The 19272-nt window shown below is 37.0% G+C and overlaps 1 protein-coding gene across 5 annotated transcripts in view; it reads left to right on the top strand.

Moving 5' to 3' along the window:
• Positions 1-18175: 18175 nt before the first annotated feature.
• The window catches only part of LOC134530817 (GTPase Era, mitochondrial), a 38332-nt gene continuing 37235 nt past the window's right edge, over positions 18176-19272 (top strand). For 3 of the 5 annotated variants that reach the window (XM_063366050.1, XM_063366049.1, XM_063366051.1), the window contains exon 1: positions 18176-18687. In XM_063366050.1, the coding sequence (XP_063222120.1) occupies positions 18433-18687 (255 nt within the window). In that variant the 5' untranslated portion in view covers positions 18176-18432. Of the gene's footprint in view, positions 18757-19272 lie in introns of all 5 variants that reach the window. The other 2 variants (XM_063366052.1, XM_063366053.1) reach the window with 2 other exon arrangements.

Here is a 19272-nt window from a genome sequence, read left to right as displayed (position 1 = left end):
TTAAATACAGTAAATATTTTGAATCATGTAGTATACCATTAGGCCTCGAGTATATAAGCGACGTTCAGAGGACTGGACCCTCAGTTCACCTCTGGCCGCGGGGGAGGGGAGTTAGTCATGGCAACAATCGCTGCCATGGCTGGCCAATCCCCTCCTAGCACATAATGCATGCGACCCTCTCCCTGCATGGCTAATCCCAGCATGACTAAGGCATGATAGGTTTCGGCCTGAGACGCACTTAGGTCATCCCTAACCCGGACCCCTCCCAAACACACTTAGTTTTAGTTAGGTTAGGAAAAAAAAGAAGGCTCTCTTCAGTAAGTTTCGCGATATTTAGTTAGTGTTATAATGTCGACCTGGATGGACTGCTTATCGTCAACAGCGGGGACCTCGACGGCAGCAACGTTGATGGAATCGGAGATCCCGATACCGGCTGCAGAGGAGACAACGATATGTGCTGTTCCTGAAGTTTCGCCAGTAACATTGAATACTTCAACGAATGAGGAACGCTCATCGCGTCAGTGTTAAAACTATGGTGCGTCATTAACTAAACCTACAAATACGCGCAGATATGAAAGAAGCGGTTGTCCGAATAATGCTCAAAGAATACTTTTCAGTGTATAAAATGTAATAAACTAATTGCACGTCTCGATAACTTAAATCGACATTATAAAAAATGCTCCGAGAAAGTTAAATGCAAGCATAATGAACATGGTTGTAGTTTTGACTCATGTGTTGTACCAGCTTATGAGAATATATAAGTGATACCCTGTCGATGAGAACTTCATTCCATCTCTGGCCGCGTTGTCGTGCGGATCGGATAGTTAGACTTGTATAACATAATAGACCAGTATCTAGCTAATCTTGAGAACTCGATGACATCATTACCACTATTAACACCGACCTGGATCGAAGGTTTGCCATCATCAGTGCAGAGCCCGATGACAACGTCGTCTCCAGCTACACCTGCTCTCTCAGCACAGCAGGAGATTTCGACGCATGCAACATCTTCCGCAGAGCAGACTTTGAAGGCTTCAGAAGTTAACATTTCTGAGGTGTTACAATGGTTGTCAACAGTGCCAGTGACATTGATAAAGGAAGCAGCATCCAACGGTGTTCCATCACCCAACTGTATGTACTGTGAGAAAATCAAAAACTTTACGGGTTTATGTAATACACAATTGTAGTAAAAACTCTGAACGCATTAAATATCAGTGCAACAGGTGTTTTAGCCAGTTTATACACTATGGAAGTTTAAACCACACCTCAGGAATTGTGATAGACTGGCTGTGCATTCATCAGAATCAAGCTGTATATTTTGTAACAAAACATTAGCAAATATTCAAAGTGCAAAACAACATTAAATATATCACTGTCATTTTAATGAAATCGATCATTCTTCTCTGTGTGAAAAAAGTGGTGTACCAATTTGTGGACCTGATAAACTGAAAAGACATTTAAAATCGTGTAAAGGACTTAGTCCGTACAATAAGAAGGCTTTTTAGATCGAGAAATGTTCAAGACTTTAGTAATTTGTCTGAGTTTTTTGTACTTGTAGATAGTAGTGTAGATTTTATGTAATAAAATTTTTGTTTTTAAAAGAACTTGCGGTGTTTTGTTTATCGAATCTGTCACTTTTGCGGTATTTTTACATAAAATTAATTTTTTTTTCATCGCCCAGGGATCGAACCAAGGACAGGAATCAATCACTATATTGATAACCAATATATTTAATGAATATTGGAATTTTTCCCGAATTTCTAGCTGAATAATTACACAATTCCAAGATGGCACCCAATGACAAGATGGTGGGTCTCTCTGTAATAATAAATGATAGCTGAACTTTAGTGGGTAAAATTAAACTAGCATGATGGTGGCACACTCATAGTAGCTGAAAGCAAGATGGTGGTGGCCTCCAGCAGACGAAAACAATATGGCTGATGTTTCGTCATACCAGCTGATGATATATACCTTGGCATTGGTGTGTGAGGTCAGTCTGCAGGTGGCTTTTGTGGAAGAAGGAACTATCGACATATTTTTTATTTAGGCTCTTACCGGGTTTGACCCAAGGACTTCAGGGCATAAGTACATTTTAAATAGTATTTTATTAAAATATTTTTATTAAAATTTATTATAGTTTTTGAAATTTTTTACAAATTTCTACCATAAAAATTATGGTTTTCCACGATGGCGGCCGTAACGGAAATTGCAACGGTGTTTTTAAAGATTTTTTATCAAAACTTTATTCATTGAATTTTTTATAAACTTTAAAATTTTTCCTGATTTTCTATCATTAAATTTATGGAATTTCGAAATGGCGGACATGATGTCATACTAGCTAACAATATATACTTTAATATAAGTGGTGGACAGTCAGTCTGCCAGCAGCCACCATGAGGGAAGGATCTTTCACCATTTTATTTGTTGCCTTCACCGGGTTCGAACCGAGGACTCCGAGCTCCATGTCGTATAAGTATGTTTTTAAAATATTTTTTACTAAAATTTATTAATTGAATTTTATATTAATTTTCAAAAAATTTTCATTAAATACGGATAATAAATAAAGATTTTCCAGATGGCGTATGTAACAGATATTGCAATGGTGACGTCATAATTCAAAATGGTGGAAAAACAAAATGGCTGAATATTCGAGAAAAAAATGACATCATCCAAGATGGCGGATCCAAGTTGGCGTATCCAATATGGCCACCGGGGACAAGGTCAAGGTTAAAGTTCAAGGTCATGGTCATCCAATATGGCCGCCGTAACGTCACAATTCAATATGGCGGTTCGGCTCCACGGCATCACAGCCTGAAGCCTGGTGCTGAACATACAATTACATACTACTCATACAAACCACATTAACTGTTCACTTCACTTTATAAACCGTTGACAAAACAGTTCACGTGTAGGTTGTGCGCTGCCGCTGTCTCTCTTCTACTCGGACGCATCAGCCGATGGAGTGGAAGAGAGATAGATGCGTCACAAGCCGATCGTGCCTCTCTATCGCTTGTTCAGCGCTCTCGCTTGCACGCTCGGCTCAGGCGGAACGTGACTTGAGTCATGCTTTTTCGTGCGTGTAGCCGGCGTTCAGCGATTTATAAGACGTTATCACGTTAAAAAAAAAAAACAGTAACAGTAATTCCTATGCACAAGATTTGTCCTTCATGTTTACAAACCTTATGATTCATAACAACATACAGAACGATCGTCTGCATGGGAGGAAGGTTGTGCACACCATATTGTTACGATTTATAATATGGGGAGAACTGGGTTCGTAAGGAATAGCATAATTAGGTTTTTTCCATAGTTTTAATAATTTTACATTAATAATAAATAATTGTACTTCAAAATGTCCGATCTAAAATCACTATCACATGAAAATGCTTATTCTCAAATCACTCAATGTCTGTCAAGTTCCGCAGTTCACGCTCCTCACTGGAGCTAGGCTCGACAGTGGTTCACCCCTTACCTCGCGTATGTACACACACACAGTCTCGCGTAACTCATTTACCGCACTCTCGCGTTGCAGTCGAACTATACGTCGTGCCACTCTAGGGGGGGGGGGGGGGGGGTTCTCTCACCTTCTTCGCACCTTCTTCGCCGATGTCGCACTTCCTTTCGTTCGCGGAACTTTCCGAAATCTCGGAGCTCACTCGGAACTCCCGCGGAGGCCGGCGTCGCTGCTTAAGTACCTCAGGGGCGCCCTTCTCGAACCGACGAGAGCCGCCGTGAAGAAACGTGTCATCCTGGGCCGACTCGACGCCCGAACAGTCCAGAAGGGAGGTGTTCATTCGCGCCACTTCGCGCGGCGGCCCACGGAATGCCCAGGGCGTAAAGGTAAAAATAGCCTGAGGCGGGACGGTGCAGGGGAAGCGGGGGGAGTGGGGTAACGACGACCTTTGTAATCCGGCCAGGCACGCATGGCATGCCTTACGTCGGTGTACGGCACGTGACACGCGCGTGACTCCAGTAGCCGCGCAGGGCCGCCAGCCAGCTTAGATCCTGGCGTGTGTCGCTGTCCTGCGTTCGTAACACTATGAAGGAATTAAATATATTTTATTTCTTTTACTGACGCATTTCTCAACAGCCAGTGAGAGCAAGGTATGGTGCTATTTTGGCAGGAGTTGTGAACTGTTTAGTTATTTTATTTATCATATGTTGGTAGGAAATTATCTAGATATAAATTTACTTTCTTTAATAATATTTTAATCATTAATTAGATATGACTCGTGATAAATAAAAATCTGTAATATTACATTAAAATATTTTTTAAGTATTCTTAAATGTTGTTTACTAACATTTTTGCTTGACCTATCATAAGCTATCTTCTGTTTATAGACTAAGTTGAAAATAGTGTTTACAGGCCGCTGGATAGCTGTCATGGGAAATCATACTTAAAATATTTATTTACTCACATAAACCTTGGTAATTTTCATCGCGAAATTTCAATGATTAAACTTAATATATAAAAATTCTATTCTGAACCGAATTCGTACAGTTCATGTGAATAGTCTGTTGTGCACTCGCTTATGTTTTTTTAATTGCAAACCTATCATAACGAACTCGCATGACTGAGGTGACGAATGGCCACGGATTGTGGAAACGTTGCGAAGCAAAATTACAAGGTGCTGTGTGGGCCCGGGGGGGTGGGGGGGGGGAGAGTATCGAGAAAACCAGTCAGGACCCATCGGTATAATTACCCGAGTGCACTCATCCAATAAGCAAACTTTAATCAATACAGAGGCATTTGTTTGATAAAACTTTCATATAGTTGAATATGTAGGAAAACAATAACATGCTCATAACTTCAGAAAACTATACGTCAAGCTTTAACAGAAAATTAAAACCAGAGCGACTAAGAACCAAAGTTCACAAAGCTAAAGGATAACTTTATAGTATTAACTGTTTAATGAATTTTAACAAAATGGGCAGTATTTTAATAAAAATTCATTGTTTAAAATCAGGTCTAGTATTTTTTCAAGTCTTATTCGCAACATTTCATTATATGGTTAAAATTTCACTCTGCAAATCGAATGATGCCACAGCACATAAATGAATTTCTTTATACTGACAAATAGTCACTTTCGATCTTTCATTAAATGCTAGCTAACAATAATTTTATGCCATGAATACGTAAAATATTGTATGTGTGCTTACTCTGTAACTTAAAAGGAAGTAATAAATGTTAGTGGAATTTTTGTGGGTTAAAATTGTGAAGATATTTGTTTTTGTTATTAATATATTTGTCATAAAACATTAAATTTTTAAAGAATTTTTATTCATACACACAAAAAAAAATACAGACATCATAAGAAAGATTATGTGTTGTCACTATTAATTTAAATTAAAACAAACACCATTCACAAGGACATTTGATAACCACTTTTTTAGCTTAATCTAAAGACAAAAATACATATATTTCACATTTTTTGTATTCTAAGGAGATAAAAAAAACTGTAAGTAGTTGCAATATTTGCCATATTAAAGGAGTTATTATTTTGTATTTTTTTATAAAAACATTCCCTAATCGTACCCCTGAGTTCGATTCTGCCCATTAATGAAATCAACCTATATGTTATCTTCCTGGAATTAATTCATGCAAAATTAGAAGTATTTTCGTACCTAAAATAGGATCCAGTGACCATAAAACAAATTTAAAAACTATTAAAAAAAATTATAAGCTGTACCACGTTAATTACTGCCATTTGTAATATCCATCTCTTATTCTCTGTTAGGCAGGTGACCGGAGATACTTCCTCGACTTAAAAAATCACGTAACCCACATGCATGTTCTGTGCATAGGTACTTACCTTAGAAATTTACTAAATGTAATTTATAAATTGTATTTAGTGCAACCAGAAAAAATAAACAATAAAATAATGTAATCTTTATGGGAAACAGGAAGCATAACAAACATTTTACAATACACACTTTCTCTCACACAAAATTGTGTAAAATACCTTAGATTCATGTTAGGATTAAAGCTAACCATTTATTGTATAACTTATTTATATTAAATTACTTTATCAGTGCTTGAGTAACTAAATAGACTTTAACACTGTTGGGAAACTATTTCTGTTATAAACAATATTCCTGTACAAATGTACTAATTACAAATATCAAAAGGTTTGGAAAATTCACAAAAAAAATTAATAATAATGTATTTCTACCCTTCGCATTTAAAACAGATTTACAGTCATTTATTAATAGCTGCAGACGTTTTATATTTCTATAAATAATATGAAAGGTATGTATTTTGAGTGAAATGTGAAATAAGTCTTTCATTAATGACGCCATCGAATATTTAGGAGTTGACAGTTGACCGCGGTAGAGAGCAGACGTGTCGGTCGGTGCTCCGTTCAAACGCGAAGTATCGTGCCTATTGAAAGTGTAAAAAAAAAGTATTTAAACTGTTTATTCTTACATTTACGTCAGTATTCTAGCTAAATAATAACACTATTCCAAGATGGTGCCCTAATGATAAGATGGTGGGTGTCACAGTAATAATAAATGATTACTGCACTCTGCACTCTAGTGGGTAAAACTTAAAAAACAAATACGATGGTAATGCACTCCATCAGACAAGTACACACACAAGATGGAGTCCTCCAGCAGATGAAAACAAGATGGTGGCAATATCCTCTAGCAGGTTATATATGTTAACTATCGTTCCTGGTATCGAGTACTGAACACAAAATGACGTTACTAAGATGGATGTCAAGGTAATGGTTAAATTTCAAAGTCAAGGTCAAAGTTCAAGGTCAAGGTCAAATTTCAAGGTCAAGGTCAAAGTTTAAGGTCAACAGTCGAGGTAAAACAACAAAACATTACACGAACATGACATCAGCGCACTATATCAAACGAAAAGAGATGGTGGCATCCAGTGGACGAAGACAAGATGGCGGACATGACGTCATACCAGCTGACGATATATACCTTGGTATTGGTGGTGGGAGGTCAGTCTGTAGGTAGCTTCCGTGGAGGAAGGATCTGCCTTTTTTTATTTTTTGTCTTACCAGTTTCGAACCAAGGACGGAAATCGATCTAATCAATCAGTATATATCAAAAAGTTATTTTTTTCATGTATTTTGAACTTTTTCATTAAAATCGGATAATAAATAAAGATTTCCAAATTGCCTTCGGAATGTTAATTGATACAGTGGTGACATAATTCAAAATTTCGGGTGTGGCTTAAGAGGTTTTTATTACTTTTTATTGAGAATTTTTAAAATATATGAATAATTTACATGAAATCTCTCGCCGGGAATCGCACCGAGGACCAAATCGTTTAAGCAACTAAAAATTTGAAGTAGGCAATTTTTAAAAAAAATTTTAAAATTTTTTCGGAATTTCTAGCATTAAAATTGAGGATTTTTCAAGATGGCGGCCGTAACGAAACATTCAACATTTATATAATCCAATATGGTGGGCGTAACGAAAAGTGTAACGAGGACAACATACTCAACCAATATGGCGGGCATAACGAAACATGCAACATTTATATAATTCAAATTGGCGATCGTAACGATGTGTGGAACGGTGGTTATTAATTAATATTTTATTAAATTTTAGTTTAATATTTTTTTTATAAATTTTAGAATTGTTTTATTAAAATCGAATAATAATAACGGATATTCAAGATGGCGGACGTAACGATAATTGCAACCGCTACATCTGAATACAAGATGGCGGTTCTGTCTCGAACAGGTGATGCTATTATTACTTCAAATTTAAAAAAAATATTACAAGTCCAAATATGCATGTTATTTTTCTATAAACCTTATTTAATTCTCAGTCTGGTAACTGTCTCGATGGCCGTGCGGTCAAAGGTGTATGTTTTTCAACCTAGAGGTCAGAGCTGCAATGGTTCAAATTACAGTGCTTCCAATGTATTTTGCACAAAAATTTAAATTTAATTTGTCGATAAGGATTATAATAGCTCTGGTAGGTAATGAAACATCGACCTTATGTGATGAGACAGAGCGACGCTGGTGGTCTCTAGGAAAAAACAGCAGAAACAAAGTCTACGGTATTCAAGATGGCGGCCTCCAGCAGAACAGAAAAAAAATCAAGAGCGACGCTGGCGCTCTCTAGGAACAAACAGCAGAAACAAAGTCGTCGGTATCCAAGATGGCGGCCTCCAGCGGAACAGAAAAAAATATGGTGGCCGTAACGAAAATTTCATCATGAGTAAGTGGGGCGCTCGATTTAAATAGGGCGGATACAAGATCGTGGATCCAAGATGGACCTCAAGGTCAAAGTTCAAGGTCATCCAAGATGGCCACCGTGACGTCAGAGCTCGGTCACCTCCACGCGCCAGCACCAGGTACCGGATGCCCTATTATCCTATTATATACAACTTACTTCTACATGAATTTTTATTTCATGTTCGATAGGTTGACCCAGAATGTTGACAGAGAAAGTAGTAATATATTTGGTTTTATTTATGTTTAGAGAAAGAAAACTATCATCTAATATTTATTTGACTTTTTTAAGTTCGTTATTTACCGCTTCAAAAACCGAAGGCCAATTGTCGGATGAATATAAAATTGCAGTATCATCCGCAAAAGAAACTATCTACCCTTTATGTCTAAGTTACATAAATCATTTATATTATATCAGAAAAAAAATTGGCCAAAGAACACTGCCTTGTGGGACTCCTATATTTATATATAGGATGTCTCCTAATTTATTATTTACTTTGACTCTCTGAGATCTACCCTCCCAATAACTTTTAAACCAAGTATTTGCCAAACTTCTTATTCCTACTTTATCCAATTTATCTAAAAGTATTTTATGTGAGACTGTATCAAAAGCCTTAGCAAGATCCAACTTTACACCAATACATTTTTTTTTTGTTCTATGACTTCGTGCACAAAGTTTCTTACTTTAATTAAAGCATAATTTGCACTTAAGTATTTTCTAAACCCAAATTGGTTAACAGACAGTATTTTGTTGTTATCCAAAAATGACATTAATTGTTTTAACACATTTTTCTATAATTTTTGAAATGTTGCTTAATATAGAGATTGGTCTAAAATTTTAGGATGCAAAGCTACCCTCTTTATGCAATGGTATGACAATCGTTTCCTTGAGCCGTCTAGGAAATTTCCCTAAACGTACCGTTAGCTTAAATTTGCTATATGAGCTAGAGGTTTGCACAATTTATATCTGTGTTCTTTTAATATGTTTACACTTATCTTATCAGAACCCAACGCATTGGAGTTTTTAATTTCATTGATTGTATATCATATTCTGACACAGGAGCTAAGAATAAAGACCCTTGAACAATTTTTGTAACAATAAATAATTTCTGGACTTATTACTAGAATTACTTTTAATGATTTCTAAAGCCATAGCATTTTCAACATTTGTAAAATATCTATTTAGTGTGTTTGCAGCTTGCTCAGGATTTGACATGGCATTTATTATGTTATTATCATTTAATAATTTTTTATATCTACTTTTTCATTTTTTGAGCCAGTAACCTCTTTAATAATATTGCAATTTTTTTTTATATCATTGTGTGCTTCAGCAATTTTTCTTTTATAATAATTGTCGTTAGTTATTCGTATAAGAGACGTAAGCCTATTTCTGTAGTTACAAAATGTTTGTCTTAGCTTCGTTTTAAATGGTTGTTTGTTTAATTGTTGTTTAATTTTGTCTCGTGTTCTAATAGATTTAATCAACCCGATTTAAATTCATGGTTTTAACATTTTAAATGACATACCTACGTGTATTAACAGTAAGCGAACTAACTTTGTCTATGTAATTTTCTATCAAATTTACAAAATTATCTGCTGCAATATAAACATTTTGTTCATTTAATACACAATTACAAGACTCGAATTCAAAAAAATCAGATAACATTTTTCCATCAAAATTTGTTTGTATATTTTTTTCTAAGAGACCTTTGACACACAATATTGTAGCTATTAACAGTATCAAAATGGTTTGTAATATTAGTGTGTAACACAGCAGCATAAACATCATTTTTATTTTTTATTTTTGCAAACGCATGGTCTATACAAGTTTGTGTGAAGAGTGTTTTGCGTGTATATTTGTTAATACAAGATGTCAGGCCATATTTAGCAAGAATGTTTAAATATTTTTCTGTGTATTTATCATAAACAGTCATACATATATTTATATTAATGTCACCAACTAGCATTAATTTTGTGGTATTATGAACATTAAACGCATTTTCTAATGAATTAAGGAAGTCGTCAAGACACCCAGAAGGAGATCTGTAAACTGCTAATAATAATAAACTGCATGATTTTAAACAGCGGTGTCGCTGTAACTGGGCGCGACAGTGACACGCAAGCAGACTGCTCCCGCGAGGACAATCTCCTCTACATCAGCAGCCAGCTCGCTTCTGACAAACACTGCTTCTCCATCACTTTTATAAAGTTTTTTTTTTTTGATAAAGTAAGCGCTGTAGTTCGCAATGGAGTACAGCGAACTCTGCCCGCTTAGCCAGGTTTCAGTAAGAACTATAATATAAAAGTTTCCTTTAATATCTTATAATAAGACCAAGAACTGTTCAAAGTTATTGCTTATACTTCTCATATTTAAATGCAGGACACTAAAACTATTATCTACAAAAGTTTTATCTAATTCAGAACAGTCAAGACAGTCCCATGTGAAAAAATCTGCATCTAATAATTGTAAAAATTCGTCCATAAAAAGATTTTTGGAAACTTACATATTAACTAGAAATTCTTGTAGGCACTAAGTTTTCAAGATCTGATGGACGTCTGATTCTTGTGGCAGGTTTCCCCTCCTCTTTTCTTACGAATATTTTCGCGTCGCGTACTCACACAAACTTTAAATTGTTCTCTCGTGTTACTTTCTTTGTTTCCCAGAGAAGAGATTTATTCTAGTGCGTGAGATGTTCATATATAAAAATCCTACTTGCAAGAAATCTAGCATTCACTTCTGAAGCCAACAGCGTCTTCTTTTCTTTGAATTTTTGTTACCATTGATCTCTAGTTTGTCGGGAGAGCAGTTGAGCAAGTATTGGCCTAGGCTGGTCTCTTCGGCTGCTGTGAGAAACTTGGACATCCTTGTCGCCCATGTCAATGCCAACAGCCTTAGCGATTTCGCCTACTACAGCAATACAGTTTTCGCCTCTTAATTTATATTTTGTCATTTCTGATGTTTGCACTTCCATTTAACTTGATTATATACACAGAATTATTAAAATTAAACTTCCCACCTTTTGAATTCATTACATACATATTGTTACGATTTACCGCGGGTTCGTAAAGGATAGGCCAATTAAAGATTTTATTACACTACACAGTTTTATTTATTGCCACTACTTATGTCACTTACAAAAATCTTCTAAAATGGCAAATAATTAATTACACTTAAAGAAAGGTCTATTCCCCAGTCACTCGTTCCACACACCTCGCTGGGCCGCACCTCTGGCGCAACTCTCGCCGCAGCACCCCTCGTGGGTCTCCGCCGCGGGACTCCGTCGCCACACTCCGCCGCCGCCGACGCACTTCCCCTTCGCCGAGGATCCGCTCGACTCCTCGCCCGCAACTTCGCTCGGGACTCCGCCGCGCCCGCGACTCTATCGCCCGGAAACTCCGCCGCGGGAAAACTCCAGACTCCACTGAACTCACTCACTCCCTGCCCTGGAACCTTCGTCCAAGGACTTCGCCACTCTGCCGCACCCGCGACACTATCGCAGTGGCGTAGCGTGGGTGGGGCGGAGGGGGCGGCCCGCCCCGGGCGACAGCCCGCGGGGGCGGGTCGCCGGTGAAGCGGGTTGAGATCTGATCTATGATTCATTCATTACATGTGTCAGACACACTATAATGTTCCATTTTTATCTAAAATTTTGCGCACCAACTATTTTTTAATATTTATTTAAAAGAAAAACTGCGAAATCACTGACAGAGCTCTTTATAACGTTTGTTTGTTTACATACGAACGGCACATCGCATCACGCCGCGCCGCCCGGCGCGCGCGAGCCGAGTTGAGCGGCACTCCTTATTATGTTAATTACTCATACAAAATCTTTTGTTTCACGCATCGGCCCGTGTCGATGCCTCTCTTTCGCACTCATTGAATTTAGTACTACGCATTGTACTGTAAAGTTTGACCTAAACCCAGGGCAAACCAAACAACTTCCGCAAACCGGGACACAGTAAAACTCCTATATTGCCCCGTACCGCGAGCGCAGGTAAACCCAAAAAAATATTAAAACCCTGCTCTAACTTTGCATCTGAAGAAGGATTCAACAAATGGTGGAAGCTAAATCCAAGAATAGGAGACCATGAAAATAGCCTGGGCCATGAACAGAGCTTCTTGAAATGGAAGGAGTTGGAAGTTCGCCTGAACTGTAAAGCAACCATCGATCAGAAACAACAAGAAGTTTTCGAAAGTGAGGAGAAGAAGTGTAGGGATGTACTGTAGAGACCGTTTCGTGCAAGAAGCAATTGACTTTGCTAAGACTCTCTGCGAAAAACTCGGAATCGAACTCAAAACGAGAAGAATTCGCAGGAAAAAACGCATGCATGGCGATGAATCTTCTGAAGATGCAGCTTTGTCTCACGAACAGGAAATCCGTCGAGAGATTATCGCATCATTCGACAAGATCATTCAAGAAATGACGACTCGATTCCAGCAAATTCAAGAAATATCGGACAAGTTCGGATTTTTGATGCCAGCGAAACTTTTGGGCAGCAAGTTCGAGTGTGATCTTTCCCATGTATTAGAAGACATCGACAAGGACGAGTTTCAGATGGAGCGGAAGCGTCTTCAGCAGTTTGTTGTTGTTGCCTGTTCTGAATCAGAGGAAGATATAAGTGGTAAAGGAACACTGGAGCTCCTCCAGTTCATTCAAAAACTGAATCTCGGAATTTCGGTACCAAATATAGTCATCTTGATTCGTATATATTTGACTTTGGCGATTAGTGTTGCAAGTTGTGAGAGAAGTTTTTCGAAGTTGAAGCTAATAAAAAATTACCTCAGATCTACTATGAGCTCCGCTAGACTATCAAACTTGGCTATATTGTCGATTGAACAAGAATTGGCTGCTAATATTGATTTTGACAAAGTTATTTCTGACTTCGCTGCTCATAAGGCCCGTAGAATCCGCTTGTAAAACCGCTCATCCTATTTTAACTTCAATAAAAGGTACCTCATTGCATGTGAAATTTAATTTCAACTAAGCACCTATAGAATGGGGGCGGCAAAATGGGTCTACCGCCCCAGGCGCCGAGATGGCACGCTACGCCACTGCACTATCGTCCGGAAACTCCGCCGCGGGAGAACTCCCGACTGAACACTCCGAACTGACTCTCATGCCTGACATCCTCGGGCATATATTATATATAGGCCCCAGCGCAATTCCAGAACTTACGAGAGCGACCGGGGCCAGTCGCGTCATCGCGAGCCGTCCCGACGGCAGAAATCTCTCGAAAACACGTGTCGGCGGCTCGCATTACTCCGCAGCTGGCAGGTTTCGGATGTCAAACTAACAGTGCCACGCGGGGGGGGGGGGGGAAGGGGAGCGGAGGGCTGGAGGGAGATAAAGCTGTGACCCAGGTGCGCACTGCGCGTCTAATGTTACGGCGGCATGTGATGCAGCCCAGCTAGCTCTGCACCTGCGCGTGACGTGACCTTGCTTATTGTACGTGTGTAGATTACTAGTTATGCTTAGTACTAATTAATCAAATTTTCCGCCAAAAATTTACCCTCCCACTTGATTTTATTCATTTACATTTTGTTTTTGTTTACAAACCAAAGGTAAATTTTCTCCCTGTTTTGAATGTTATTATTTCTCAGTTCTACAATATTCGCCCTTTGTTTATTACCTCCCGCTTGATTTTCTTCGGAAATTAAATTTTTATTATCAAATCAACTTATTTGCAACATGAGAACACATGAATCTGCTCGTTACTGAGGTTAGATGTTTACATATCACTGGCGAATAATGGAAAAGACTCGCTCACATATTTGTATTTTTTAAAATTTATTTACGGTATTTTAAAATCGTAGCTTTCCTTACAACATTTACCATTATCTAATTATAGCCAGCCGAAATTAAATCAATCGACAGCCAAATGTCAACATTCAATAAATCTCGTAGTCTAGTAGTATAATTTTGTGCAGAGTTTTCGGGGTTTTCAGTTCTAGGTGGTATGTGCCGTAAAAACCACTGCTACTATTATAACTTAACATATAACTGAAAAGCTATGTATTGAAATGCAACCTTTGTTTTGAAAAATAAAATAAAATAATATTTAAAAAAACAAAAAAAAAACATGTTTCATTGTTTTACGAACTAAGAAGTAAAAATTAATAATAAGTCTAAGTAATTTGTTCAACAGCGACAGACTGAACTATGAATATATATAAAGTAATTTTTAATAAGCTTAAAATAAGAATCAAGTAATAAACAAAACAATTAATTTTAATGAAAAAAGTGTGAGGTGCATGATATCAGTTGTTAAAATTTTCTGCCTCTAATGGCTATTCTTTAGAACAGAGTCATTATGAAAAAGAAAAAGAGAGCACCCCACGCTTTTACTAAATTAAAATTATTTTTTGTGTTAATTTATTTTTGATTCCGATTTTAAGCTTATTATAAAAATACTTTATACATATTCATTGTTCATTTGTTCAAAAGAATAGCCATTAGTGGTAGAAAATTTAAACAACTGATACCAAGTATGCCTTGCTTTCTTCTTTCATTGTCATATTTACTATCGTAACGAATAGACTTTAGTGATGGAAAATTTAAGACAACTAATATCAAGCACATATTCATGAAAAGTAATTGTTTTGTTTATTACTTTATTCTTACTAAAAAAAATACGTTATACAGATTCATAATCCAGTATGTCGCTGTTTAAAAAAATTACTTAAAATAAAAAATATATATTTTTATTTTAGTTAATGGAACAATGAATGTGTGTTTTTAAGTTTTTAAAATGTAATTTTATTTTTTTACTTTTTAGTTCATATTGAACATTTTTTATAAATTCCTCGAAATGCACCACAAAATCAATTTTCAATGTCCCCAAAATTAGGGTGTAGTTGATCCCGACCCTCCGAAGGGGTCCGATGGTGCCCGAAGGCCTCGGAATCAACGTACTTCAATTTTCCCGAATTTAAAAATATCAGGGGGCAAATGACCTCCCCTCTGAATGGGCGGAAACACTACAAATTTAAATATAAATATATATTTTTTTAAATATTGGCATTTAGCTCTCTTGCCCTCCCACCAAACCAGGGGGAGTAGACTTTGGGAAAATTTCCCCAATGCCCCGGCCTCATGATGCACAGAAAGCGTAGTTATTGTCAATATCTCGAAAGTAGTTTTTTTTTTCGTCTGACCTTTCCCACGTCCTACAGCTGAACTCATTAAATTATTGTATGTCATCGGTTCTACAACAAAATGATGATCTTCATTGATGTTCGGTGCATGATTCTCTTCAATGCTCACAATACCCCACATAGCACGTGTTAGACATGTGTGACACAAACACATAGTATAGCAACAGTCCATAAAACATATTCGCCGAAAACTATTTTGTGTGGTTCGGCGAACGAAAGAACATGTTAGACTTCAAGAAAATGAACATTTCGTTGAAATGGGCCTGGACCCATCCCAATCCAATGATGAGGGGGGGGGGGGGGAGCGTTGTCCCACCGACGTCCAACTTCATAATACACCTCTTAAGTGCACCACAAAATCAATTTTCAGAGTTGCCCCACCCGAGGAGGTGCGTTAGTGCCCGAAGACCTCAGGACCATGTTAAAATTAACATAGGTTCTTCAATTTTCCTGACTTTCGAAAAATCGAGGCAAATGACCACCCCTCGTGGTGGGGGGGGGGGGGGGGGGGGTGAATCGAACCACTGGAACATTTTACACCTTTCCACGGCCTCTTGGATCGGAAACACTCCAAATCAAAAGAAAATGTATTTTTGAAATGTTCGAAATTTTGGCTGTTGACCTCTTGCGTAGGAAGGGGGGAAGGACAGTCGACCACCAGCGAATTTCCCATGCCCCGGCCTCATAGATACACAAAAAGCATTATTATAGCTGGTTTCTGCCCCTAAGACCCTCCTACCCTCTCTTTTCAGATTAAAGTAATAAAAGTATTGTATTGTCATCCGGATTACACATACTCGCAAAGTTTCAAAACGATATGACAATTGGAAGTAGGTCGTTAAATATAAAGTGCATGTTTCACAAATTTTAAAATAGGCTATCTCAGAAAATGAAAACAAAAATAAGAAGAGACAAGTGTGATTTCATCAAAATAATATATCTCCGAACACACTAAAACGAGAGTTATATAATCGGCGTACTTAAAATATATATAAAATTAATCAATAATACTTTCTACAACCATTAGAGGCGTTGTGATCGAGTGGTTTAAAACATTAACACCCCGCCCCCTCTTCACCAGGCGACCGTGGTTCAATTCCCGGTGGAGTCGAACCCAGATTTTCGCAAGTGGGAAATGTGGTGGACGATGCCATGGCTAGTGGGTTTTCTCGGGGTACTCCTGTTTTTCGCACCAATTCATACCCCATCCTATCTCCCCTCATGCATTTTCCCTCAAATAGGGTAGCTGGCTCCTATGAGTGTCAGCCCCATTCCATCCATGCCTCTGGCGGTACACTGTGTGTCGATTATCGAGGTACTATTTACGACATTCAGCTTTATATTGTTTTGTTATGAATGAAATCTTAAATATACCTGACATTTAATGTAAAATTTTTTTTTAGTTAAAAGTATTGGAACTATTCACAAAAATGCCTGACAATGGTGCAATAACAGCAATATCCTGAATTTACCATGAGTTAAGCCGCGGGTTATAAGCTAGTGGTAAAATAAAACATCTATAGGATACAAAATTATGTTTTTATTTTATAGCCCTTTAAACTTAGTGATATCAGCCGAATTCCAATTTAAAGTGCCAAGTTCAAAGGCTTTTAAAATGAACACAGACCTGTATAAGTCCTAAAGCTGACATGATGAATAGCGCACTACAGAAAGCGAACTTTAAGGTGAGGCGTACAATGTCTCTTTGTAAGTACAACATTATTTTAGGTAGATACAAGGTATATAGGCTGTTGTTACACCAAGCTGAGGTTTTACCATTCTCAGTTGGCACTATAATGTGGGGTCCGAAGCTTATTCTGATTCGATGTAGTTTAACTTCATCTTAACGAATTTACGAAAAAAATTTCTTTTACCATTGCTAGTTGTTTATTCTGTATCATTGACCCACATATTTTCAAAAGGAAATTAAAAATTCCGAAGATGAATATTCGGGCTTCTTCGGGTATGGTCCAGTGGATTTGTACATCGTAGATACCTGGTTATATTTAGGGTATACAGGAAAAAAAACTCCGGAGCAGAACGAAGGTGAATATTCCAGAGATTAGGGATATTCCAGAGATTAGGGAAATATACAAGGTCCGATTCTTGACGTGGGGGTTAAGCTAAAAGAGGAGGGGGGTTTCAGTGTACTACACGTACCAATATGACAGCCGTTTGTTTACAAATGTATCAACTGTGCCTGTATTGGAGGTCAAATTGGAGATACATGCCGACTCATATCATTACATTTGTATCATGCAGATTTTTAAAACTTTTAATATATAAACATATTAAAAAGTGATATTTTTATCTATTTTTTTTCCTAACAGCTCAACTACAGTCATTAATAAATGAAAGGTTAGAACAGTTGATACAAATATAAACAAATGTCCGCCATATTGGTATGTGAAAATCACGTCTGATGGCTAATGCTCCATCTGTATCTTTTCCTAATATCTGGAATAGCCAGGCTTGTTAGGATATGGTCCGATGAATTTGATCACTGTAAGCTTCCCTGAAGATTTCCAATATTTGTATTACATAATGTACAATTATGACTTCACACTCTGCCGTAAGAAGCTCTGCTGTCAGTTAATAAAAAGGACATGGGCAATTAATAAATTCACACTAGAAATCTTTGGAATTTACAAATACGTTTATGTTCATTGTATTTAAACTATTTTTATTATAAAAACTTATAACATATATTATAATGTTGCAAATGGTCTACAGAAAAAAATTTAATAATTAGTTTTATAGTACTATTCTTAACTGCATTATTATAGTAGTAAACGTGAGTTTTGTTGGCGACATTGAGTTTCTAGTGTTGTTGTTATCAGCTGTTTATGTCGGATTGCTGTCGCATGGCGTGTTTCATATTTTGTTAAATAATCGGTTAAAATATTTGTGGTTAAAGCGAATTGCGTACCCAGTACTGCAGTGTAACGTCAATGAATTAGATATGTTGAACATTTGCAAAGAAAATGTACAGTTTGACGTTTTTTCAGATTGCTGAAAAAGGATGAAAAGAATTGATCGGGTTATTGGTTTATAATTTATTAGTTAAATATGGTATTAGAAATGGCTACCGTAACACACTTTTTAAAAACTTTAAATGCTCGCTGGAATTTATCTAGGAATAAGATCAGTTTTCTGAATTTGTGTAGTCTGTCATCGGATGCCTCCCAAGAGACTGTTGTGGATGAACTGTGTGATGTAAACGTTCCTTTGACGCCTGCAAATCCAAAAATTGTAAAAATTGCAGTTATTGGAGTGCCAAATGCTGGAAAAAGCACAGTTATCAATCATCTTACTGGACGAAAGGTATGTCATATAAAGGCAATCGCTAATTTCCTGCTCGCTGCTTAGAACTTCGGCAGGACTAAAGCAACAGTGAGTATTTATAAATTAACTGTTCTATGTTGCAAAAAGCAAAAAGGTTTTAATTTTTTTTACTAATCTAATCATGTTAGATTATGAGAACAAGAAAGGTTTGATAATTCTTTAGCATAGTGAATCGCAGTAGGCCTAATAATAATCTTAAATTGATATTTCTTTATTCTACAAATATTTGGGAATCCACAAAATGTAAATTTTTTTTTCCAGTAAGAAATAGATAAGTTGAATAAGTAGTTAGCAACGTGTGCAGATTTTTTATCAGGTAAATATGTAGTTGGGTGGTATTTGCGAAAAAAAAATGTTAAAAATCCGAAAATACTTTTATTCTATGCTCTTTAACTTCCTCTTTTCATTAAAAGCGGCGGAGGTAAGAAATTCCAAATACTTTAGGAGATATCGAATTTTTAAATTTCATCATATGTAGTTGAGCGGTATTTGCGAGAAAAAAAATGTTAAAAATCCGAAGATACCTTTATTAGATGCTCTTCAACTTCCTCTTTTCATTAAAAG

This window comes from Bacillus rossius, chromosome 3 (genome assembly GCF_032445375.1).
Source record: "Bacillus rossius redtenbacheri isolate Brsri chromosome 3, Brsri_v3, whole genome shotgun sequence".
NCBI classification, from domain to species: domain Eukaryota; kingdom Metazoa; phylum Arthropoda; class Insecta; order Phasmatodea; family Bacillidae; genus Bacillus; species Bacillus rossius.
Note: the sequence above shows the minus strand (reverse complement) of the source record. Positions and strands in the feature narration are given on the sequence as shown.